We start from the raw sequence: 27963 nt of genomic DNA, 5'->3' as shown, positions 1-27963 counted from the left end.
CAAAACCACAAACACCAAAAATGGGATTTCTGCCCGAAGAAAGGTTTTTCACCCACAAAAAACCATTTACAGCAACAGGCGTCGATTACTTCGGTCCATTTTACACCAAAGCAGAAAGAGGAACTCGAGCCTCAAAACACCTCCTCAAGCGGTACGGAGTAATATTCACATGCCTGACTACCACAGCAATCAACGTGGAGATAGCCCACTCCCTAGTTCGTAGCATGATGGCTCGACGTGGACCTATACAAATCATATGGTCAGACAATGGCACAAATTTTCGCGGAGCAGCACGAGAGTTACAAGAAGCCCTAGAGGACCTGGATGAGTGTGCCGTGAAAGAGTATTTGGCAAGTATTAAAATAATTTGGAATTTCATTCCAGCAAATGCACCAAATTTCGGAGGCTACTGGGAGCGACTAGTAGGCTGTTTTAAACGGGCAATTGAAGCAATTTTAACAGTAAACGCAAATCCCAGCGATGAAACGTTGCAAACAATTTTTATGCAGGCAGAATATCTGGTCAACAGCAGACCATATATACTGGAATCTGATGACCCCGATAACGAACTTGGTCTGTGTCCAAACGATATTTGTATCCCGCAAAGCTGCATACTCCATGGCCCAGGCAACTTTACTTCTAATATGATGGAAAAACGAGCTTGGAGAATCTCGCAGTACGAGATAGACTCTTTCTGGAAACGTTTCATTAAAGAATATCTTCCCACACTTATACATCGGGAGAAATGGCATAAAGATATGCCAAACTTGGAGGTCGACGACATACTTGTTATGAAAGACAACACCCCGTGTGGCGAATTGCCGCTCGGTCGAGTTATGAAAGTTTTTCCAGGTGAAGATGGAATGGTACGCGTAGTCGAATTGAAGACGGCTAAAAACCCGTATCGTCGCCCGGTCAACGTCTATGCAAAATACGAGTCAACCGCTACGATGAGAAGGATCGAGCTCAAAAAAGGGATTCCGCACTAGGGGCCGCTATGTCGATCAATATCGATACATCTAGTATTTTAAGTTTCGATGATTTCGATGTATTCTCAGTTTAACAAGATACGGCCACACTCGAAAAAAGACCACGCCGACAATAAGAACATAGTAAAACATACTATTAAGAAAAAGTCAAAATAAAGTTTATAAGCGTCTAAAATATAATTAACAACCCCTATACAACTAAAGTTCATTTTACTTCGCTTGTCCGTCCTATTTTAGAGTATGGATCTTGCATTTGGTCACCTCAATATGAGTCGCACCATCCGTTCAAACGCAGTTGTTGCTATTTGCTCTTCGTGGCTTAAGCTGGGATCGCAATGTCAATTTGCCTTCGTATTCTAGTAGACTTCTCTTGATTAACCTTTCTTCCCTAACTAGCCGTAGAATTATTCTTGGTGTTATTTTTATGCACAAGCCCCTAATTGGTGATATCGACTCGCCTGAGTTATTAGCTCAGGTAAATCTGTCGGTACCATGTAGACGGAGTAGACATCCTTTGATACCTTTATCCCTTAATCCTTGTTCTTCTAACTATGCCAGCATGAACCTTTTAGGGTCCTCTGCTCTGATTACAACCTTCTATACCCTGTAATCGGCTCAGAGTTTTCTATTAATATGCTTAAAACATCTATCCTATCCCATTTAGTTAATAGATAGCTATAGTATTATTTGTTTGTCTGTTTTTTGTATTGTGTATTTGTCCACGCGATTCGTGCCGTGCGTTATACGGCTGCACCCCTCGGTCGGTCGGGTGGGAGGTGGGCAGCTATCTGCTGGGGCTCGCCCATTACAGGCTTTGTCCTGGTGTCGTAGGGGCCACTTGAACGTACTGCGCATAGTATCGTCAACGTCCGCTATAAATTTTATTTTAAAGAGCAACAATTCTTTTTAACTTCTATTGGAAATTAAATTTACTCATTCGTAAAAAATTTTGAGCAAATTCTTCTATTCCTACTGTGTAGTAGAGCTACGAAGACCTAAAGAGGAGGGACTTTCACAAATCCCAAGGAAAGAACAAATTTAAATTTTACCGCGCGTAAAATTACGTAAATACATGGTAGCGATAGAAATATATCTAACCACGAACCGACGATTGACGGAAGCCGAACTGGTGTGAAGGGATTGTGTTCTCCGATGACAGAAATGAGTTTAGTCGGATCTGCAGGACCTTTTCAAAAAGCTTCGACTAAGAATGAGAAAACCTTCTTATCTGTCACTTATGTACCTAAATTATCAGAAAGACTATCACATTCGGAATGTTATGACAAAGATCGAAAATAAATAGCACACAAACCTGACAATACCCTCAAACATATATTCAACAAAACAAAATCCAAGATAGAGATGACAAATAGAACCAATGTAATATTCAAAATTCTATGCAATGGACAAGGAAACATACCGTACAATAAGACGTAAGGACGACCAAATCGATATTAAAAACTAGGATTTCCCAACACAAATCTGACATTTGTGACATTTACTTGACAAGAATTAGTTCTTAACTCCACGTCGAACAGTGCTGCCGTGTTAAACAATATATGTTACAAGATTGTTAAATGTCACATAATTGTTAAATGTTCTTGTATTTTATTGTAGTTGCCGTGAAGACGGTTGCCGCTGCGCAACCGAAATATATCGGAGAAAAAATAAATTAAAAACTACGTTTTATTTTTACTTGAAACAAATGATAAATTCAAAATATTAACTATTATTAAAAAGAGCAATAGATTAGAAATATATCTTTTTGAGTTAGACTTACAACTATTAAAAACAGAATTACAATTGGTTAACAAGATGTTACAAAACTGCATAAAATCCAAGATTAACTCTGAAATTGAAAATAAAATAAACATATAACCCCCAAATACTCAGTAAAAATTTGCTAAGGTTAAGCACAACTTCCTAAAAATAGATGAGATCTCAACCAGCATCATTAGTGTTCATCCAGCGCGCGCTAGCATTATCCAGGAAGCTGGCCTGGTTCTCAATAATCTAAAACTAGATGCCCATAACAATTACCTTATCACAAATGAAAAAGGGATAGGAAACGTCATCGGTTGTCACTTTCAATCCGTTGACTCTGCAAAACAGATTGATACGAACATTGAAATGCACCGCATGGTCGATACGGCGTACAAAGAGTTTTTAGAAATACAAACTTCTTATGTAAATGCCAAATCGACGATTTCCTTTAGTCCTGTAAGAAAAGGGGACAACCTTAACCCATTTTGGACCGGGCTGATTAAGTTGCAAAATGACTTTTGAAAAATAAAACATTAGTTTGGGATGAAACTGGTTCAAAAAATGGATTTGAAGGTTTATTCAATGTAATTTTTGTGGAACTAACTATATAAGAGTATATACTTCCCTTTGATTAAAATATAGTCAAATAAAATACAGAATCTTTGAAAACATACAAAACTTGCTGTTCGAAAAGTCAAACAGTGGTCCAAAATGGGTTAAAGCGGATCAAACGGATTCTTATTTTATTGAGGCTAACGTGCTTAATATTATCTTTGGTAAGCTGCGCGGTAAATTATCTTCAGGTTTAGACGGGATTCCTAATATTATTCTAAAAAATTTGGCAGAAGAGGTTCAACTTGAGTTTTGAACATTATTTAATAATATGTTAAGCAACTCATATTTCCCAAATCAATAGAATACGGCTAAACTAATTGTCATTCAAAAAAAAAAAACAACACAAAAACCACATAGAAAACTTAAGACCCATTAGTTTGCTTCCTAACATATTATAGAGAAACTAAATCTAACCAGTGATAAACAGTTCGGATTCAAGCACGCGCACTCAACAATCCATGCAATAAATCTGCTTACCTCAGAAATTAACTGGGCATGGAATAAATTTGTAACGGGAGCATGTTTTATAGACTTTGAGTTTCAAATTTCCTCTTTATACAATGATTTTAATAGACAATATGTTAAGAAATAAGAAATTCAAGGTTCACATCAACCAGGTACTTAGTGATAAAGAGTTTTCTGTCAAAAACGGCTTACAACAGGGTACGGCAAATGCGCCTACACTATTTAATTTATATATCTTGGACTTAATGAATAGGATTGATAATATTATTGCCTACCCTGATGACATCGTTATATTTCACTCTGGCGATACAATAAATAGGATAAATCAGGATACATCAGGCTGATCAGGCCAATATTAACCTATAGCTGCCCTATATGGTGGAATACATCTCCTTCCTATATGGAAAGAATTCGCAAATTTGAAAGGAAAATACTAAGGGCCTGTACATCCTTGTACAGAACTCCGACAAGTATGTATATTAAATTTTACTCAAACGAAGTACTTTACAAGGCAGCAGCAATTTGCAGAATCGACGTATAGATAATAAATTTGATAAGAAACCATGTCAGAAGATGTTTAGATATTTCGGAAAATACCTTAATAAAAGGCCCTTCTCTAAGCAACGGGTTTACACCCCCAGAAATATTTCTATACCTCGACGAAAACAATTATATTCAAAACAATTTGTGTATACCAATTATTTATCCTATTTTCAGAAGGGCTAATTGTAAAATAGTAGAACATAAGGATATAACACACCAAAATAAAAGATTCGATTGTACTATATCCATTTTAGATAAAAATCTCTCCATGTATACCGCCAGCAAATGTTGGTGGTCTCCTCCGTCCTTTTTCTTCTCCCCTTAGTTAATAATGTTAGTTTTAAGTCTCAAGCAAAGTTTCTCTTTTCTCGATTTCTACTGTACTGTTATACTTATCCTTAGTAAGTAAAGATTAATGAATTCACAAAATGAAATTCAAATTTAAATCAGGACTAGAGAGCTCGAAACAACACAAAAACCACATAGAAAACTTAAGACCCATTAGTTTGCTTCCTAACATATTATAGAGAAACTAAATCTAACCAGTGATAAACAGTTCGGATTCAAGCACGCGCACTCAACAATCCATGCAATAAATCTGCTTACCTCAGAAATTAACTGGGCATGGAATAAATTTGTAACGGGAGCATGTTTTATAGACTTTGAGTTTCAAATTTCCTCTTTATACAATGATTTTAATAGACAATATGTTAAGAAATAAGAAATTCAAGGTTCACATCAACCAGGTACTTAGTGATAAAGAGTTTTCTGTCAAAAACGGCTTACAACAGGGTACGGCAAATGCGCCTACACTATTTAATTTATATATCTTGGACTTAATGAATAGGATTGATAATATTATTGCCTACCCTGATGACATCGTTATATTTCACTCTGGCGATACAATAAATAGGATAAATCAGGATACATCAGGCTGATCAGGCCAATATTAACCTATAGCTGCCCTATATGGTGGAATACATCTCCTTCCTATATGGAAAGAATTCGCAAATTTGAAAGGAAAATACTAAGGGCCTGTACATCCTTGTACAGAACTCCGACAAGTATGTATATTAAATTTTACTCAAACGAAGTACTTTACAAGGCAGCAGCAATTTGCAGAATCGACGTATAGATAATAAATTTGATAAGAAACCATGTCAGAAGATGTTTAGATATTTCGGAAAATACCTTAATAAAAGGCCCTTCTCTAAGCAACGGGTTTACACCCCCAGAAATATTTCTATACCTCGACGAAAACAATTATATTCAAAACAATTTGTGTATACCAATTATTTATCCTATTTTCAGAAGGGCTAATTGTAAAATAGTAGAACATAAGGATATAACACACCAAAATAAAAGATTCGATTGTACTATATCCATTTTAGATAAAAATCTCTCCATGTATACCGCCAGCAAATGTTGGTGGTCTCCTCCGTCCTTTTTCTTCTCCCCTTAGTTAATAATGTTAGTTTTAAGTCTCAAGCAAAGTTTCTCTTTTCTCGATTTCTACTGTACTGTTATACTTATCCTTAGTAAGTAAAGATTAATGAATTCACAAAATGAAATTCAAATTTAAATCAGGACTAGAGAGCTCGATTAGAGACAGTGTCCATAGTGTATAGTAAAATAAGCATATTTGTTTATTTAAGTAAATGCACATACTGTGGCGGCAAATTATTTGGGTACATTTTTTTTTTACCTTAAATTCTGATTTCATTCGATTGTTACTTAATGTTAGTGAAAAGTTTTGATAAGTTAATTTATAACGTTCAATTGGTTATTCTATTGAGATGATGTTCTGTAAATTTCGTGGGCATATCTTTGATGGGTTTTTTTTAAAATGGGTTTTGATAAAAAGTTCCCAAATTCGGAACCGGCAAAAAAAAAAGACACATTTTCAAAACCATTTTTCGTACACCTTTGCACTCAAAGAACAAGTTTTAGATCTAGTAAAACTAAGATAAACTGCATACCACAAATTTTTAATTTGGCCCCAGGGTCCATTTTGGAGCCAATTGAAAAATTCAATTTTGTATGAGTTGGTCTCTCTGCTTGACATCACTTTACGCCACTAACACACACTAAAGTATAACTACACTTGAACTATGAAAGATAGTGAATTAAATTTCCTGTCGAATGAGAGATATTGCTCAAAATCGGATTAAAAATAGATAGACTTTGTTGCCTTGCAAAAAAGGTGTTTTTTTCTGTTTCTGTGTTTTCAACAGCCCAACTATTTCCCTCTCTTTCTTTTGATGCAAAAGGCCGCTAAGTAGGTAAAAGGGACAAAAATTCGCCATCAGGCAAGCAATCAGAAGACGCAGTACGTAAAAAATATTTAAATCTTGAAATAGTTTTTATTAGATAAATTCTCCCTCAACAGTCAGCAGATTTACATGTTTGGACTGTGTCTTCGAAGTTATGTACATATATACATATAGAGGTCTAATTATACTTCTCTCCTCCTCATCATAGCCAGAAACGTTTATAATTATTTCATTTTGCTTCTGAAATTTCTTGATGTTTCTCATTCTAAGTGGGAAGTTTAGATTAGTGAAATTTAGTGTCAGTAAACCATTTATATCAATTACTGAACTTCTTATATCAGTAGTTTTATATAAAGCATCTTCATCTGTTACGATAAAATTATGCAGGCTTCAAAGCAGATATTAAAGCACACTTGAAGCAAAAATCATCAACTCGAAACTTTCAGAGGTTGATACTTATTTAGATTCATTTCAACAAAAAGTATCTTTTTTATGTCCAACTACTATCGTGTTCTTGAAATTCATCCATTTTAGTGGCAATCTTTATAGTCTCATATTTCTTCCAATTCATTTTTGAGTGTAATCACCTTTATTGAAGTCTAATGAGACTTCATCATTACACTCATTTTATCATCTTTTATCTTCATGTATTCGATGAAGAGTTCGAAATTAATTTTGCATGTAGTATTGATGCTTAGCCATCTCTCCAATATTGGCAACAAAGAATCTAATGCTTCCGCAAGAAAGTCTTCAGGTAGTTCTAGTCCTTATCCGCTAGTCTTTATTTATTTATTTATTTATTTACGTCAACCAACACAGCAGTCGACGAAAAAGCTTAAGCTAAAGACAGATAGTAATTAAATGAAGAAGGTAGCTTAGCTTTATACACAACTAAACATCTCCGGCCCGGTGGAGGTGTTTTATTTGCACAAGGTGCCAGCTATGCCCCGATTCACAGCCAATGTGGCCAGGGATGAGTTGCAGCCAATCCAAGTCCAGAATATTTTCATTGGTTTCGCTGTAGATGATTAAAAAGTATAGCGCGAAGAGAAGTGACAGAAAGATGAGGAGAGATAAGGTGAGAAAGGTTGTTAAAAGATTGGCAAAGAACACGAAGAGGTTCGTGAAGAGAGTAGTTAGTCAGACATCTACTAAGGTGAATAGGAAAAAAGTTTCTGGTCCGACGTGAGGGAACACAAAAATACAGCGTATCTAGTAAATTGATAGAAATGACTTCGCCGTTGACTAGTTTATGGAGAAAGAGAATACCAAAAACAAGCCTACGGTTATAAAGTGAAGGAAGATTAATAAGAAGAAGTCTGTCAGAATAAGAAGGTAGGCGAAGACCCGGGTCCCAATTTAGACCGCGTAGCGCAAACTTAAGGAATTGCTTCTGTACCGATTCAATACTACGCTGGTGAACATCATATTGCGGGTTCCACACTGGCGAGCAATATTCTAGAGTAGGGCGAACTAACGAAGTGTATAAAACCTTTGTTACATAGGGATCATCAAATTCTTTGGCCCAACGTTTAATGAAGCCGAGAAGGCAGCTTGCTCTGTTGACAATTGAAGAAATATGAACATTAAATGAAAGTTTAGGGTCAAACATAACGCCTAAGTCCTTGAATGATGGAACACAATCTAACAGAACAGACTTAATAGAGTAATGAGCTAGGAGCGGAGACAAACGACTGAAAGTCATAAAAGAACACTTAGAGGCATTAAGGTGTAATTTATTAACGTGGCACCAATCACAGAACGCATCGAGATCTGATTGCAAGTACTGTTGGAAAGAAGGATCATTATAGGAATAACAAATCTTGACGTCATCCGCAAACATGAGCACGCGTGAATGCGCCAAGGCCAAAGGCAAATCATTTATAAACAATGTAAATAATAGTGGGCCCAGATGACTGCCTTGGGGTACACCTGACGTAACTCGAACAGTTTTAGATATCGAGGAACGAAAAGACACCTTTTGGGTTCTGCCAATAAGATACGACTTTAACCAACCCAATAATTTTGGTGAAAAACCCATGATGTTAAGTTTCGCGAGAAGCAAAGAATGATCAACCGTATCAAAAGCCTTACTGAAGTCAGTATAAATAACATCAGTTTGACACTTTTTACGGAAGCCATGGTGTACAAGGGTAGTCAATTCTAAAAGGTTGGCAAGCGACGAACGACCTTTCATGAAACCATGCTGACAAGGAGAAATAGTGGATCTGGATAGATGTTGAAGAGAAGACGTAATAATTTTCTCAAACAGTTTAGGTATTGCCGAAAGTTTGGCAATGCCACGGTAGTTGGAAACATCCGATTTGCTACCCTTTTTAAAAAGCGGAATAATAAAAGACTCCTTCCAAATATCAGGAAATCTACAAGTCTCACTCGATATAAAGAATAACCGAGCTAAAGGCTTAGATAGGGAAATAGAACACATTTTAAGGATGCAACTAGGTATATCATCAGGCCCGGGAACGAAGGAAGACTTCATAGATGACAAGCTAGAGAGAATACAGTCTTCAGTAATACTGGGAAAAAACATACAATTTAAATGTGGGATTGAAAAGGGATAGGGTGTGGGATCCGAAACAGTAGTAGAATATGTCGACTGAAAAAATTTAGCAAACAGATCTGCAATATATAAATCATTATTAGCAGACTGGTCGTTAAGTCTGAAGGTGGAAGGTAGGACATTAGAGCGTCTTTTGGAATTGACAAAGTTGTAAAATCTTTTGGGGTTATTATAAAATTCAGCCTTACAGCGAACGAGATAATTGTTGTAGCATTGAGTATTTAAGAGACAAAATTGAGATTTGGCTATACAATAATTTGCATAGTCAAGTCGCGAACCAGTTTTTTTAAATCTTTTAAAATATCTCGATTTAATGTTACGAAGATTGGAGAGCCTTCGTGTGAACCAGACTGGCGAGCTGGAGACGGTAGAGACATTCACATAAGGAACGCTTTTATCAATTAGAGAATTAAGAGCAGAATAGAAAAACTTCACTGCACAATCTATATCGCAGGCCTCAAATAGAAACGACCAATCAAAAGAGAAAATAAGGCTGTTAAGAAGATTGAAATTTGTTTTACGAAAACATCTACGACGAGAATTTGAGATGTTTTTAAATAAATTAGTAACGGAATTGTAAGAAATAGTAACTTCAATGGTAGGATGATAAGGATCTTCAGGTTTCACTAGTGGCTGTGTTTGCGATACAGCACTAACAGTGGGATCAGAGACAAAAACAAGATCAAGGATTCTTTTAGAACAGTTAAGGAAAGAATTCAACTGATATAGTGGACATTCAAGTAGGCTATCAAGAAAAACATGTTGAGATGAAGGAATTAAGAAAGATAGATTATCATCAACAAGCCAAGAAATATTAGGCAAGTTAAAATCACCTAAAACTATAAGAACATCCCGATCTTTAAGACGACCAAAAATAGTTCGTAAAGCATCAGCATGGTGCACGTAGATCATGATATCAGAAGCTGGAGGAATATAAGAACAAGAGATATATAGGCTAAAGTTAGAACATGTAACTTCGACGCAAATAAACTCAACACCTAAGGGGAGATCAATCGGCACAACACTTGAAGACAGATTCGAGTTTACAGCAATGAGTACTCCACCGCCACGACGACCAACACGATCAAGCCTATAAGAAATAAAATTATTAGAAAGAATTTCATTATCTAGAACAGAGGAGTTAAGCCAAGTTTCAGAGAAAGCTAATATGTCAGCTGAAAAGGTTTGGCTATCACAGAAAAGGTTCGACAGCTTGGTAAGAAGTCCTCTTACATTTTGATAATGAATGCAAAGACTAGACGTTATTAGTTTTTTGAAGCAGAAGATAAAGTAGGAAGGTGGACAGGCAACGGACGAGAGCGCTTATTGGGCGCAAACTCGTGTACAACTAGGCCCTCTGGCCAAAAATTAGGGTCAACCATAGCTGAGAAGTACTCATTTGGTACTGTAATTTTAAAAGAGGAGATTTCGCGAGGCCTAGAAAACTTAAACTTTTGAATTAAAACCTTAGCAGGGCAAATATTACCAATGTAAGCTGCCACAGACGACTCAGAAGTATCTGGAGCAAGCCTAGAAATAAATAATTGTTTGCGATGAGGCACTACAGTTAGTGGAGGCGGAGGAGCATTGGGATCCGCAAGTGATTGAGAGCCGGCATGATCCTGTGATTGATCAGAGTTCCCGTGAGGGATAGATTGAGGTACACCAGGGCTTGTAATGGGTACTTCAATCTGAAAAGAAGAGCATAAAGAGGGACAAGAAGATGGTGTAGGCGAAAGTAAAATCGGAGAGGAAGTAATAGAGAGAGCTGGCGACTGCTTACGAGGCAACTCAAGGGTACATTTCTTGCGCAATTTCTCAGAAGGTGGAACAAATTTGAATTGCGACAATAATTGAACGCTAGAGTCACACTCGTTTGACAGCAGTTTGGCCAGTTTGTTTAAAGAAAGAAACCTTAAACGAAGATCCCTATACATACGGTTAAAATCAAGCTGCTGGCTGGCACAAGATGGGCAAGTCCATCGCATTAAGCCAAGCTCAGGCTTAGACACAGACAAACCAGAAAATTTGTCGTAGTCGCGGCCATTGAGGCCAGCACATTTTAAGTGAATAAGATTATCGCAGAGCCAACAAGATATTGCTCTATACTGATCATCAAAACGATCAGAATGTTTGCAATTAGGTAGACAACAAGCCATTGAAAAGCCGAAAGAAAGGCAAAAAAATTGTATATATATAAGAATATATAGAAAAATTAAATTCACAGCACAAAGATAATTATTGATAAATAATCAATAATTACAAATAAAACAAAGAGACAGCTAGAGTGCACAGCACAAGAGAGAGTGCAAGAACAGTTATAAGCCGAGCTTTGAGAGGCGTCCTTACAAAAATGCTTACGCGGGAGAGAAGCTAAGCACAAGCACAAAGCAGAGAGAACAACAAAGCCACTAGCACTGATGGTATGATGGGGGCGATGAGGGGAGCAACTGCAGAAGCAATGACGAAAGAGAAAAAAAAAAGAAAAAAAAAAATATGTAATTGCACCAAACACTAATCACGAAAAAGAAAAAACTGTTTAAACTGATTAATTTGGCGAATTATGGAAATAAAACACAAGGGAGTCAAGCGAACAACACCAGCGGAAGTGTAAACAAATTAAGCACAATTAAAAATTGAGAAAAAACAATAAATATTAATAAAAACTCAGGAGCTATGCAAAAACACGACCGTCACGTCAGAGAGCAGAAAGCTAAATTTGAATCTTAGTTTTATTAACACTCTCATAATAAATGCGGTTTTGAAAAACGCTGAAGATTTGCTTTACTCGTGAATCCAAGGGCTTACACGCGTTTGTTCTATGCGCATTTGTTCTTGGGTTATAGTTCAGTCTTGCGCTATTCACATTAATTTCACACACATCACAATACTTTTCCATTTTTTAATTACTGTATTTTCTTCTGAACTCCGAAAATCGCGTTGGGAGACTGCATAGGACATCTGCAAAAATTATTTTAATTCGAACTTAATCTTGGGTTTATTTGTGTTGTATACATAAATTTTTACAACACCGTAAGTGAGGTTTGTTGTTTTACTGACGATTTTGTTGTTGACCGCAAGTTTAATTTTCCCATTCACATATATACACAAATTATACACAACACACACAACGCCCACGACCCCCTGACCCCACGACTACAGACCCTGATAACAACGTCGTCATCATTCAAGTGACCTTATCTTATGACGTCATCATACTGATAACACACCCGACGATCTACTATCTCAGACCGGAAACCGTATTGCCCCACGCTATCTAAGATTTTTGGACTAGACTGACTCCGTTCAAATTTGTTCAAATATTCGCACACTGTTTGCCCAGCTTATAAGCTCTTCGGCTATATTACGGTGCACATAATAGCACTTAATCTAAAATAATCTTCCTCGATCAAGTGATTTAACTCCATTAGTTTTTTTTTTGTTGCAATGTGACAATACGAATAAGCCAGCAGCTTTTTAAAACTTAGAAGCAAACATTCAGCGCGAAATAGGCGAAATACGTTTACGTGTGCTTGAAAAAGTGGGAATAAATTGGACTAATCGAATGGTCACACAGCCGAAATTGTGTTCAGAAAAAGATTCCTTTCTTCGGTCGAAAACGCTTCTTCTACTTGTCTCATACCTTCCTTTTACATGCCTCATAAAATATGGTATCTCGGTTACTCTTACTCCAGCGCCTCCACTTCCCTAAGGCCGCTTCTATCCTAATGGACCGCATAGTAAAACACGTATAATAAGTGTATTTTGCGTATTTATAGACCAATTTCAATCGAATTTGGTAGGTTGGTAGAAATTAGTAAGTCTAATAGGTGTGCTTATTTGATTTCGATAATCTAAAACTTGCGAGAGGTTTTTTCTAAATTATGGGGGCCGTGGGGCATGGCAAACATGTTCAATCAACTCGATCACTTCGCATACTAAGCAAATCTACTTACCAAATTTGGTGACCTTTACTTTCTTAGCGATTGAGAAAATCAGTTTTATTAAATTTGCGCTGGCGGAAATCGGCGTGTAAAAATGTTTAAACAATCGAAATCTGCGCACGTATTAAGCCAGTATACAAACTAAAATTAATATCTCTAGCTCTTATGGACTTTTGTAAAATCGATGTTCAAATAAAAAATTTGAAATAAACTTAATCACTTAATTTTAGGGTCCGAGTTATAGATGTTCATGCGGACAGACAGACATGGCTAGATCGAATCGGCTATTGATGTTTATCAAGAAAATAAATACTTTATGATTATATTTTTTTTATCTTATAAGTAATAGCTACGCAAATCACAAACAGGACTTTTACCAAAATTAAAAAAAAAAAAAACCAGCAAAATCTTTTTTTTGTTTTAGTATTTTTTTTAAAATGAAATTTATTTTGCAGGCGCAGCCGGGGTTCTCGTGGGCCATCCGCTTGACACTGTTAAAGTACATTTGCAAACTGATGATCCAAAACATCCGAAGTATAATGGAACATTTCATTGTTTGAAAACCATTTTACTAAAGGATAATATACAAGGACTATATCGAGGAATTAGCAGCCCGATGATGGGAATCGGTTTAGTTAATGCAATTGTTTTTGGTGTTTACGGAAACGTACAACGCTTATCAGAAAAACCAAATGAGTTAATTACCCACTTTTGGGCGGGATCAATTGCTGGCATAGCTCAAGGATTCGTTTGTTCCCCAATGGAGTTGGCAAAAACCAGACTTCAATTAGCATCGCAAATTGACCATGGTATGATGTTCAAAGGGCCTGTTGCGTGCCTCAAGCATATTGTTAAAACAGAAGGTCTAAAAGGAGCATTTAAAGGCCTAACTGCAACGATACTCAGAGATATTCCAGGTAATTCTTAAGATATAAACAGTTTAAATTTAAAGAGCAGAATAGAAAAGCAATAGAGTCTACATGTTACATATTGAAAGTTCATTAAACTATTAAAATAATACAGAACTAAATTTGTTGTTTTTGACTACGGTGTCCGAATAAATAAATGTTGCGCAAAACTCTGACATTGTCATTTCATACAGACAGAGAAAAATTTTGTATACCCTTGCAAAAAGGGGTATTTTTTTTTGGACAGAAGTGTGCAACGCCTAGAAGGAAGCATTTCTGACCATATACAATATATATATTCTTGATCAGCAGACCAAACGAGTTCAAATGGCCATGTCCGACCGTCCGTCTGGATCAGCGAGATCCTGAGATATGCTTGTAAAAAGCATGTGAACAGAATTTTTTAAAAATGCGTAAATGCATTAGTTATTATAAATTTGAAATATTTGTTTTGCTGGTGGATGGTATACCTAAGTCGGCGAGACGACTTACTTACTTCATTTATTTGCGGTTGTTTTTATACCTTTACAAAGGGTATTATGAAATTGATCAAATGTTAATTTTTTTTATACCCTTGCAAAAAGGTTATATTAATTTTGGTCAAAAGTGTGCAACGCATAGAAGGAAGCATCTCCGACCATATAAAGTATATATATTCTTGATCAGCAGGACGAGACTAGTTCAAATAGCCATGTCCGTCCGTCCGTCCGTCCGTTTGTCCGTCGGTCTGGATCAACGCAAACTCCTCCTAGACCGTAAGAGCTACAGAGCTGAAATTTTGCATGTAGGCTTGTATATACTGTAGGCGTTGTATATCTTGGATTCAAGAGGAACGGACCACTTATCATATCGCTGCCATACAAACAGCAAAGTCACGAACTTTGTTATTTTCTAAGCTATTGTCGAGAAATTGAATAGTGGTAAGTTTATTACACCTATAAACAACAATGCCAAATTTGATCAAGATCGAGTGACTATATCATATAGCTCCCATAGGAACGATCGGTCGAAAACACTTTTGACTTTTGTCTTTAACTTTGTTACTTTTTACGCGATTGCTTTTAAACTAAACATTTGTTAGTTTAATATATCTGTTAATAACTGTGCCGAATTTGATAAAGATCGGGTAATTATATCATATAGCTCCCATAGGAACGATCGGTGGAAAAGAATTTCTTTGATCAATATCTTCGTTATATCCTATGCTAAGATTGTAGGCCGTTCATTCGCAAACATTAGCCTTTTTAGATAAACCTTTTTTCCATAATGATGGCTAAAGGTAAGGAAAGAGTTAACAAAAAAGTTAGAAGTTAGCACCGGCCTTCTGTTTTTATTTAGACACTGGCTAGAATTAAGAGTAAGAATGTACAGTTTACAGATCTTCACATAGCAGTAGTTTACACCAAAAGTGAACATTCAAATGAAAGACGTGTGCCCAATAATCTGAAGTCGTCGATTACAACAACTACTACAAAAATATATCTTAAACCTAATTGTCCAGGAACTTTTTTTTGTTATTCAAAAGGTATAGAACTGACCACTAAAATGATACATGTTAAGTTTAAGTCAAGTGCAAGTTTATGAGTAAGCGATTAAGTCGAAAAAATGGGACGTATGTATTAGAGGTCTGCATGAATGTATTCATTTCCAACATCATAGTACTGTACAGTAGTTAAGTGTTCTTAAAAATACTGTACTCATTCTCTGCTGTACAGTATATTCGAGTAGCTATAAGAACCTAGTACAGTAAAAATACTGTACTCACTTAGAGTGAGTGACAGTAATAAATGTACCCTTTGTAAGTGAGTACATAATATGTCACTTTTTTTCATGTTTTTCACCACTGGAACTGGGATTCCTTTTTGTCATTCATTTGTACAGATGAGTATAATATTTTGAACAACGAAGACATGGCTGCCAAAGAAAATGACGCAAACGCAATAAATGCGAACGTAAGCGTAAGTTTTTTTTACTGAATTGGAGAAGGAAAAGACTATTGAAGATCTTGAAGCAATTATGATAAATATTCAGCTTAGAACTCAAACTGAAGAAAGTTATAACATTATTCCATCCAGCCAAGAAATAGATGATATTTTCGCCGATTATGTACAACCCATCCATAATAATAATATTCAATCTATTATAAGTAATGAAATTCGAACATATCAAAATGTAAATATTCCATATAACGCAGAGTTTGATGTTCTGAGTTGGTGGAAAAACAACAATCAGCAATTTCCCTTACTTTTTAAGATTAAGTTATAAAGAAGTTATGCAAGTTATAAAGAAGAGCTTTCTCTGTTGCCAAAAACCTTATTCATTACAAACGCTGTAAAATCGCAATCACGGATGTTAAGGTGAATAAGATTATGTTCTTGCACTCAAATGTTGAAGTTTTATATAAGTAATAAGTTATTTTCTGAAATAAATTTGTAATATTAAAAGTTATATTGGCTAACTTTTCTTGCATATGACATTCTGATTTTTTATTTATTTTCTTTATTTTTATATATTTTTTTTATTTTTTTAAGCAAATAATCTATACTGACTGTACAGTAAGTGAACTGTACACTAATATAGTATACAGTAAAAGTGCTGTACAGCAATTTTAGTGTACTCATTAACTGCTGTACAACATGGAAGTGAGTGTGAAGTCTAGCTGTCAATCAAAAAAATTTGTACAGTATACACTTGCACCAACTAAAAATTGTACAGAAAAAAGGTGTACACGTTTTTAGAATGAATGATTAATTTGCCCTTTTGGATGCATTCATGCAGATGTCTAGTATGTATGTATATGATATAGGATAACAATTAACAAATGTAAAAAACATGTACTGTCGTAGCTTATTAGTATGTTAGTTAGATGCCTCGAACAAGATGGATACATCTAGTAATTTGAGTTTCGGTTATTTGAATGTATTCTCAGTTTAGCAGAATACGGCCACACTTGAAAAAAGACCACGCCGACAATAAGAACATTGTAAAACATACTTTTAAGAAAATATCCAAATAAAGTTAATAACCGTCTGAAAATATAAATAACATTGTGGTCCTTCGAGCCGGATAGCTTAAAAAGCAATCAGCGATAGAATTACAGTCCATAATCAAAACAAAAACCATCTAATCAAAAATGTGGTAGTGGAGCAAACAGCAGCTTGGCCGCATTGATTGGTGGAAATCGCAAACACTACGAGATGTACATTTTGCAATCTACCTGAAATTTTTTACGGAAACATTGATAAAACGACAGCTTCGTACATTCAAAGTTTTAAATTTTAACAATGCTGAAAAGGTAGAACATGAGCAGGCAATCTCAAAGAAACTTGGCGCAAATGCTTTATTGCGCGTCTGTGAGTTTCTTGACATCGGCGTCGGTGAGAAAGAGACAAAAAATGATTTGGCGGCAAAAATTGTTGACGCCATATCATTTGTCAGCACCGAAGACTCTGATGGGTCTAATGCAACAGTTCTGGAGCAGCGACTAGTTATACTGGAACAAAACAAAATGTGGATACAGCATACGTAGACGTCAAGCGTAAAATGTGCGAAAAGGAGACAAAGCTTATAAACAACAAACGGATACTAAGAGATAGATTTAACTAGTATGCACAATGAAATACTTATAGTTTAAAGGGAACTAGAACTTCTTCAAGCGGAAAAAGAAGCACGGGTAATTAAGAAAAATGTTCTGAAAACCAAAGTCTCACTAACAGATTGTTCTTCCCGCATGTCCGAACGATTTGAAACGAGCAAACATTACGGATTCTCCAAAGAGAAAGATGTTCAACGACTATCAAAAGCTCTAAAGGGAGTGGCTAAGGAAAAGGTTTCATTGCTACCAATCTCTGCAAAAGATCCGGATAAAATCATATCGATCTTAGATAAAGCGTATGGTGGAGCCGAAAATATTGCAATAGTCTTGATGTCAAGAGCGTGCCAAGTAAAGCTGGTCAATAATATTGACAATTTCAAAGAATTTAATAATACTGTTCAAAACATAAGTTCTGATTTGGAATATACTGACAACTGGTTAATCGACACACAACGATTACTAGCAATGATGATCGGAAAACTGTCCGAAAACTATCTACGAGAATGGGGCTCGTATCTACAAGATGCAAACGAGCGCGCTTCATTCTTCATTTGACAAGCTAGCTGATTGGGCACAAAGACAAGCAGATCTAATCCAAGATGTCTCATTGTTCAAAAAGGTTACATCAATTAAGCAGCAGTTGTAATTCGTAGAGCAATTTAAAGTGAGCCAATCCCAACAACTGGAAATAGAGGCGGTAACCAACCAAAGCCAAAACCAAAAGCATTTTGCTTTATTTGCAGCGAGGAAAAACACCCTCTAAGCAAGTGCAACGTATTCTTAAAAGCAGATATTAAAAAAAGAAGCGACTTAGCTAACGATAACAAAGTGTGTTGCAGATGTTTAAAATTCCACAAAAGTCAATGCAGCGAAAGACAAGCCTGCAAAATTGTCAATTGTGAGAAGTTTCACAACCCATTACTGCACAAAAGACCCATACAAGTAAATCTTGCAGCCACCATAAACGTCGCAGGATGCGTATCTGATTTACCGAATCTGCATTACTCAAAATGGTACCAATCATAGTACACGGCGAAAACGGCTCGAAAGAACCGGATGCATTCTTAGATGATGGTAGCACCTCCACAATCATGGAAATGAGCTTGGCAAATGAAGTTGGCATAAAGGGTGACGCAAAACCATTTTGTTTTACTTGGACAGGTGGTGTCTACAGATATGAGGCAGATGCGGAATCGGCAACCATTAATAAAAGTGGAAAAAACGGTCCGAAACATCAGCTAAATGGAATTTGGTTAGTCAACGATCTAAAAATACCAACACAACAACTTGACTATAAGAAGCTAACAGAATGTGTACCAAAAAATATGGTAGACTACATGAAGTTGCAGGATAGGCAACCCATGGTATTGATAGGACAACGCCATGCTAAATTAATTACCGCACGAGCCGTTATAGATGGCAATGAGCATCGGCCAATGTTATCTAAAACCAAATTAGGCTGGGTAGTACATGGACCAGCACAAACCAATCTACAAGCATCACATTTTACAACAAATGATTAAGCAACAATTCAGTATTGAAAAAATTTCGGTGCCTGTACAATAAAGATCGACAAAACACGGTCTGTGGATGAGCGGTTAGCAATAGCAAAGGCAGAAAGTTCAATTAAACAAAAGGGTTACTTCTACGAAATTGGATTGGTATGGAAATCGGATGACATAAAACTACCGACAGACATTAACGTTCTCAAGTCTCCAAAACTGTTGTTTTTACCACATTTTGCTGTTATCAACCAACAAAATAAGCCCGCCAAGGTTCGACTTGTGTTCGACGCTGCGGCTACTTGCAACGGTACGTCCCTCAATAGCAACCTGCTTACTTGCCCAGACTGGTCAACGTCTATAATAGGAATTTTGATACGATTTCGGCTACATGAGGTAGCAGTCGTAGCAGACATTCGCGAAATGTTCAATCATGTGAGCATTACAGAATGTGATACTGCAGCACAATGTTTCTTATGGAGAGATCTTGACCAAAAAAGAAAGCCATCAATATTTTAAATGCAAGCAATATTGTTTGGAACTACTTGCTCACAATTTCTGGCTTAATTTGTTAAAAATTACAAGGCTAGCAAATTTATAGATGAGCAACGAAGTGATGCAATCCATTTCCAAAACTCTCAGTGCGAACAAGTCTACAGCAATGATAGGGGAAAACAGAGGGCCGGGGCTAACTTCGACCGCGTCAAAGTTTGTATACCCTTGCAACTTTTTTGGTAACTCTTTCCTTACCTAAAGCCATCAAAGTGGAAAAACGTTTAAGCCAAAAAGGCTAATGTTTGCGAAAGAACGGCCTACAATCTTGGCATAGGAAATATCGAAGATATTGATCAAAGTCACTGTTTTCAACCGATCGTTCCTATGGGAGCTATATGATATAGTAACCCGATATTCATCAAATTCGGCACAGTCATTAACAGATATATTAAACTAACAAATGTTTAATTTGAAAGCAATCGCGTCAAAAGTGACGAAGTTATTGACAAAAGTCACTGTTTTCGAAAGATCGTTCCTATGGGAGCTATATGATATAGACACCCGATCTTGATCAAATTTGGCACAGTCGTTTATATGTGTAATTAACTCACTAATACTAAATTTCATGACAATAGCTCAGAAAATAACGAAGTTATTAAGAAAAGTCACAGTTCGTGACTTTGCCATTTGTATGGGAGCTATATGATATAGTGATCCGATCCGGCTGAATCCGAGATATACAATGCCTGTATATACAAGCCTACATGCAAAATTTCAGCTCTGTAGCTCCAACGGTCTAGGAGGAGTTTGCGTTGATCCAGACGGACGGACAGACGGACGGACGGACGGACGGACGGACGGACGGACGGACATGGCTATTTGAACTCGTCTCGTCGTGCTGATCAAGAATATATATACTTTATATGGTCGGAGATGCTTCCTTCTATGCGTTGCACACTTCTGACCAAAATTAATATACCCTTTTTGCAAGGGTATTAAAATGCACGTACAACAAAAGGTACTAGGAGTATTGTGGGACGCAAAAGGCGACTTCTTCACGTACTCCACTACGGCAATGCATAAAGTTACAGATGATCTGCTTTCTGGCAAAGTTACACCAACAAAGAGAAATGTATTGTCAGTAGTTAATTCGCTATATGACCCATTGGGACTCATGACACCAGTCAAAATTAAAGGACGAATCCTTATGCGAGATGTATGGGAGTTTTGAATAGGCTGGGATGACTAAATCAAGGGAGATCAAATAAACAAATGGCGAAATTGGATAAAGGGATTAATATCAATATCAATGGAGGGCACCAAAATTCCAAGGTGTTATAGCTCTAATCTGAACAACGCCGACCGCGTTGAAATGCACTAATTTAATGACACAAGTGTAGAAGCATATTCTTCAGTTGCCTATATTAGATGCAGCTACGTTTAGGAGGATATGTGTCAATTTGATATGTCAATGATTGCATCTAAGGCAGGGGTTTCTCCAATCAACCATATAACTATTCCTAAGCTGGAAACGTTGGCCGCCGTACTGGCTGTCAACAAATGAAAATATCGCTGACGTCAACGCGTGACAACATATCAGAGCATAAACTTCATTGGTGGTTGACGGGACCCGAATTTCTTGGGATCTTCAAAAACCCATTATAGAAGAATTCGACCAAGCAGGGGTCGTAATGGTACTTCTACAAAGAATTTTCGGGTACAATATATTGATTCGCAGTACTGCCTGGATTGGGAGATAAATAAATGATGTAATCGAAATTGAATGAGTTAAGTGTCGACGAAATTAAATGGGCGGAAACTGTCTGGTGGACGGTTGTACAGCAACAACTATTTCAGGACGATCTAATCAGCCTAAAAACCGGAAAGCCTTCTTCAAAATTGAGGTTGTCCAAATATTGTGTATACCTGGATGACAATGGAATAATGCGAATGGATAGCAGAATAAAACGAGCAAAAGAGGTTTCGACATATGTAAAACAAAAAGTTGTTCTCGATGGCAAACATACCTTTACTCGAATGCTGATCAATAAAATTCATGTCGATGCACAACATATCGGAACACAGGTAGTAGTACATCAGTTCAGGAAAGCATACTGGATTTGGTGTAAACGCAAAAAGGCACAACCACATATGTTTCTGAACGAAAGGCATTATTATTGTTAGCATATAAGAAATTTGACTTGTATTCCATATTGTTAGTGCAGTAAGATAATTATCGAATTGCAGTGTCATATTACCATGAAACTGTAATCGAGTTCGCTGGTATCGATATGTAATCGATATCGGGTAGAAAGCTTAGTTTAGAAAACCCATTGAATTGACCGGTTGTAACTTTATACAAATTGCAAATATATTGAACAATAAATCAAATAGGCGGTATCGCCTTAAACAGTCTAACTAGGCAGTTGGTTTCCGAACATATAAAATTTTTGGTTCTTCGAGCCGGATCCTAGCTGCTGATTTATTTCAATATTTTGCAAGTTGTGTAAAGTTAGACGGTACTTAGTTGGAAGAGACCGTGTCTAACCTCATTCGCGATGCAGACAGTTATGCAAAAACGTGTTTACTGCAAAAGCCAAATCACGCGGGCTTACCACAATGCAAATACATTCATCGAGAAAACCCACGCAGTGGCAAGTTATGACACACGATTGCAACAACTGCAAGAAAACTACCTTCGGTTTCTACAACTCACAGAGGAGTTGCACACATATAAAGACACTGCGGACTGGGAAGATCCAGACGTGGACATTGATCCATATGAGGAAAAGCACTACGCAACTTACTCGATGTTGAGTGTTGCGCGGGAGGAGCTGCAAGTGCAATACGCCAGATCGCTCAACAACCGTTTTTCTGTAACAGAGGCACGTGAAGGTCACGTATCACAAACCCACGTGAACTTGCACTATGAACGGATCAAACTACCAACATTTTCGGGCAATTATGAGTACTGGCAACATTTTTCGGATATGTTTGTTTGTTCTATCGGCAGCGATCCGCATCTCACCAGTTGTCGAAGTTTCACTATCTGAAATCTTATTTGTCTGGCGAAGCGTTTTCGTTGATTAAACACATTGCCGTGACCAACGATAACTATAGTGAGGCTTGGGACAGGCTGGTCCAACGTTACAATAAGAGACATGTAATCATTCGTTCATTCATTGACAGTTTTCTAAATCTCCCAACGGCATCTGTACTCAACTCTGGCGCGATTTGCAAGCTGGCTGACGGAGCCGATGAAGTAATTCGCGGACTAAGAGCATTAGAGTGTGAGAATCGAGATCCCTGGTTAATTCATGTGCTACTGGCAAAGGTGGACAACAACACTCGGCAAGCATGGGCAGAGCACAGTGAATCTGAGGATTACACTGTAACGATCGACAGTTTTATCAAATTTCTGCTCTCCCGAGGTGATACGTTGGAATCGAGCCAACTTTCACGAGCGAATCACAGCCGACGAATAGCTACTACTCATCACGTCAACACGGAAACCCAGCCATTGATCGAGCCATGCACCCTGTGCCAGCACGCTCATCCGCTATCAAGATGTGAACAATTCAGAGCACTTGATGCAGCTGCACGACACGCACACGTGAGGAGTGCCAGCTTGTGCTTTAACTGTTTAAGCCCAAACCACAGGATTGCAACCTGTCCTTCAAAGAATACATGTCGAGTATGTCAAAGAAAGCATAACACCCTGATTCATGCAGCGCAGCAGACGACTGGCCGTGAATTCAGAGATAGCGCGGTGCGAGTTCATCAGCCTGAGAGCCCAGGATCTAACGATGAATCCCCGGCTATTATTAGTCATCATGTTCAAACTACACGAGGTCATCAAATAGCAGTTACAAAGCACAGCAAGAGAGTTTCTCTTTACACCCTGGAGAATATTCCGTATGCAGGTTCGCAAACGCTTTTGCCAACCATTCTTACATCAGTGAAAGACGCTCGGGGCAAGACCTTCACTTGCCGAGCTCTATCTGACACTGGGTCTACAGTCTCATTGGCAACGGAATCATTTGTCCAGCGGATTGGGATGCGACGCACCCATGCAAAAGTTCCAGTTCGTGGTCTCGCGGCTAACAGAGCCGGCGTCACCAGAGGACTCGTAAAGTTTCGAATCTGCTCTTGCAATTCGGATCACAACATTGAGGTCGAGACGTACATCGTCAGCACCCTTACATCAGCTCTCCCAGCTCAAAACGTGGACATGAGCTCAACACAATGGAAGGAAATTTTGAAGTTACCCTTAGCTGATCCATCTTTCGGCACAGTTGGTGCGGTAGATGTCATTTTTGGATCTGATCAGCTCTGGAAATTCTGTACTGGAGAGCAAAGATCTTTTGGTAACAACGTTCCTATCGCACTAAATACAATTTTTGGTTGGACTCTTGCAGGTCCATATAGTACATTCGGGGAAAACCAATCACTGGCAATCACTCATCATGTTCACCTGGACCTCGATTCGCAGGTGCGATCGTTCATGGAGATGGATAGCATTCCATCAAAAACATCGACATTGGAGATATTTGATCCGACTGAGCAACACTTTATCAACACTCACACCCGTTCCCAAACTGGCACGTATGTAGTAGAATACCCATTCAAAGACCCAATGCCACCAATTGGCGAAACCCTTCCACAAGCTGTTAGCCGATTGCAGTCACTAGAACGCAAGTTTAGTCGCGACCCAAGTCTCAAGAGAGAGTATATCGCTTTCATGGACGAGTATCTGAAGAGCGGTCATATGGAATTACTCAACACACAGCAGATCGACGAGCAGCCCGACGGTTGTTTCTATCTGCCGCATCACGCCGTCTTGAAACCGGAAAGCACCACCACCAAATGCCGAGTGGTGTTTGATGGATCTGGAAAAGATAGTAGCGGAGTGTCACTCAATGAGCGTCTTCACATTGGGCCTCCCATTCAACGAGATCTATTTGGTGTCTGCCTTCGATTCAGACAACATCGTTATGTATGCTGTTTGGATATAGAAAAGATGTTCCGCAAAATAGAGGTTGCTCCCCATCATACAAACTATCAACGGATCATCTGGCGCAGTTCCACAATGGACCCTATGCAGCATTATCGATTGCGTACTGTCACCTACGGATTAGCGCCTTCACCCTTCTTAGCTGTACGGGTTTTGAAACAATTGGCCATAGACTATGAAGCGAAATATCCACTAGCCGCGCGAGTCCTAGCGCGCGATGCATACGTGGATGACATTCCAACTGGATGCAATTCAGTTGGCGAACTTATGAAATTAAAAGATCAACTGATTTCTTTATTAGATGAAGGAAAATTCAAGTTGAGAAAATGGAGTTCGAACAGCTGGAGTTTCTTGAAGTCGATACCAAAAGAAGATTGTTTACATGGACATGCGTCGATCGAGGACAACGTTAAAATATTGGGCATTCCTTGGAATCCTGTTCGAGATGAGTTCTTAGTTAGTACACCGATGATTGCAACCAAACAGGCCCCTAGCAAACGGGCGCTATTATCGGATCTGTCAAAAGTCTTCGACCCACTGGGCTTTGTTGCGCCTACCACTGTTTTGTTAAAGCTAATATTCCAAGAATGCTGGTTCAGCGCTATTAGCTGGGATGACCCAATACCGGAAACTCTTCGAAGGCGATGGCAAGCAATCATAAAGGAATTACCCCTGCTATCTCACTGCCGAATTTCACGATACATAGCCGCTTCATCGCCGCACATTGAACTTTGTGGTTTCGCGGATGCATCCACTCAAGCCTATGGCGCTGTCATTTATAGTCGCGTTCGTACAACGAATGGTTACCGGAGTCGGTTGGTGGCTGCCAAGACCCGAGTAGCCCCGCTTAAGCCTATCTCTATTCCCCGTCTTGAACTCAACGCCGCTCTTCTACTTAGCCGATTACTTAAACTTGTAACAGAATCTCTAACTATACCCATTTCCAGCTCACATTGCTGGACTGACTCGGAGATAGTCTTGCACTGGTTATCATCGCCACCCCGTCGTTGGAATACCTATGTTTGTCATAGAGTTGCTGAAATTGTGGAGGACTACCCACGTCGCTGCTGGAACCATGTTCGCTCTGAAGAGAATCCTGCCGACTGCGCATCACGAGGTCTAAGTCTATCTCAGTTGTTGAATCATGAGTAATGGTGGAACGGACCCTCTTGGATTACCAAACCACAATCGGAATGGCCACTATCTGAACCACACGGCCAAAGCTTTACTGACATGACGACTGAGGAACGACGCCAGCCAATTACTGTGCTTCATGGAATGCTTGAGGACAGCATTCACGAGTTATTAATCAACAAGTTATCGTCCTGGAGCCGTCTCTTAAGGGTAACCAGCTACTGTTACCGATTCATTGAGCGACTTAGGTGCAAAGGTGCACACTCCGATAAAACATTCCTTACATCTGTTGAGTTACAATCAGCACGATGCCTACTGCTGCAACACGCACAACGCAAGAGCTTTTCCAAGGACTATGAAAAGCTTAATAAACAAGAGCCGTTATCAATTAAATCTCGATTGATCCGGTACAGCCCATTCCTTGACGAAAGAGAAATTGTACGAGTCGTAGGCCGAATCGAACGATCATCCCTACACTACAATGTAAAGCATCCCATTCTACTGCCCAAGGAGTCACCGATCAGCTTGTTATTAATTCGACACATTCATCAAACACATTTTCATACTGGAGTCGATGCCACATTCACTATTCTTCGGCAACAATATTGGATTTTGGGTGCACGTAATCTAGTGCGCCGAGTGGTTTTTCAATGAAAGCTCTGCTTCTTGCAACGACGAGCAACTCATACTCAGCTAATGGGTAACTTGGCTCTACCTAGAGTTCAAGCAACTCCGTGTTTCCAGCATACTGGCCTAGACTATGCTGGTCCAATTGCAATCAAGGAGAATAAGGGTCGAACACCTCGTATTGGAAAGGCTTGGTTTGCTATATTTGTCTGTCTCGCAACAAAGGCAATGCACTTGGAGGTCGTAAGTGACTTAACAACCAACGCTTTCATTGCAGCATTTAAACGATTTATTTCTCGCCGAACGAGACCCACTGATCTCTACTCGGACAATGATACCACCTTTCCAGAAGTAGACGTGCGCTAGACGAGATGAGACGTTTGGCCATCGATCACATGAAAGATAAGGAACTTGCTAGTTTTGCCGCGAGTGAAGGCCTCACATGGCATTTTATACCGCCGTCAGCACCACACTTTGGCGGCATATGGGAATCTGGAGTGCGATCCGTGAAACTACATCTCCGTCGGGTTATCGGCGCTAACGCACTGACCTTTGAGGAGTTGTCTACTGTGTTAGCGCAAATTGAAGCTGTATTAAACTCAAAACCACTGTGCGCAAACGGTGACAGCTCTCTGGACCCTCTCACACCTGCTCATTTTCTTGTTGGGTCACCTTACACTGCGCTACCTGAGCCCTGTTATTTGGACATGACATTCAACCGTGTGGAGAGATGGAATCAACTTCAAGCTATGGTACAGGGGTTCTGGAAGCGCTGGTATATGGAATATCTTACATCATTGCAAGACCGAACCAAATGGTTATCAAGAGAGAATAACCTTTGTAATGGAACTCTTGTGGTGCTCAAGGAGCCACATCTTCCACCCACCAAATGGATATTGGGACGAGTCTCTGCGGTCCATCCTGGAGACGATGGATTGATTCGGGTAGTTACTGTAACTACTGCCCATGGGTCTTACAAACGCCCTATCACCAAAGTAGCGGCCCTCCCTATGTGCTGAACTAATAGTTCAGGGGGCGCCGGTATGATTCTGAACGAAATGCATTATTATTGTTAGCATATAAGAAAGTTGACTTGTATTCCATATTGTTAGTGCAACGACGAACTTGGTCTATGTCCAAACGATATTTGTATCCCGCAAAGCTGCATACTCCATGGCCCAGGCAACTTTACCTTCAATACGATGGAAACACGAACTTAGAGAATCTCGCAGTATCAAATCGACTCTTTCAGGAAACGTTTCATTAAAGACAAGCTCATTTACTCGTTGCAAAGGACGGACGTGTTTTTTTATTTTTTTTACGCTTATCAAATCTTATTTTTTTCTCGCTATTAAATAAATTTGTATTACTTATAAACTCACTTTCTGCTTAAATAAAACTTTATCATCCGATTTTTATTTTCATTTCGCCGCATTTTTAACGTTGTAGCTAACTATCTCGCTCTTTCGTACAAATTGTTGGTGCATGTGTTCAGTTTACTGCGGTGGAGACTC

The 27963-nt window shown here is 38.4% G+C and overlaps 1 protein-coding gene across 1 annotated transcript; it reads left to right on the top strand.

Annotated features, from left to right (window-relative positions):
• The first annotated feature begins 20 nt into the window (after nucleotides 1-20).
• On the top strand, nucleotides 21-25840 carry LOC124459899. The gene is made up of 4 exons (XM_047009679.1): nucleotides 21-354; nucleotides 22393-22666; nucleotides 22864-24041; nucleotides 24093-25840. Exons 1-4 carry the CDS (start codon nucleotides 21-23, stop codon nucleotides 25838-25840), a joined length of 3534 nt encoding a protein of 1177 aa, XP_046865635.1.
• The last annotated feature ends 2123 nt before the right edge of the window (nucleotides 25841-27963 follow it).

The sequence above is a fragment of the Drosophila willistoni genome (genome assembly GCF_018902025.1).
Source record: "Drosophila willistoni isolate 14030-0811.24 chromosome 2L unlocalized genomic scaffold, UCI_dwil_1.1 Seg168, whole genome shotgun sequence".
Lineage (NCBI taxonomy): Eukaryota > Metazoa > Arthropoda > Insecta > Diptera > Drosophilidae > Drosophila > Drosophila willistoni.
Note: the sequence above shows the minus strand (reverse complement) of the source record. Positions and strands in the feature narration are given on the sequence as shown.

Bases quoted from the DNA above. Each gene is read 5' to 3' on its own strand.
- LOC124459899 (XM_047009679.1), top strand. From the start codon at position 21: ATGGGATTTCTGCCCGAAGAAAGGTTTTTCACCCACAAAAAACCATTT. The intron at 355-22,392 runs GTATTAAAATAA...TACAACTCACAG, and splicing joins CGTGAAAGAGTATTTGGCAA to AGGAGTTGCACACATATAAA. The intron at 22,667-22,863 runs GTTTGTTTGTTC...ATTCATTGACAG, and splicing joins TGGCAACATTTTTCGGATAT to TTTTCTAAATCTCCCAACGG.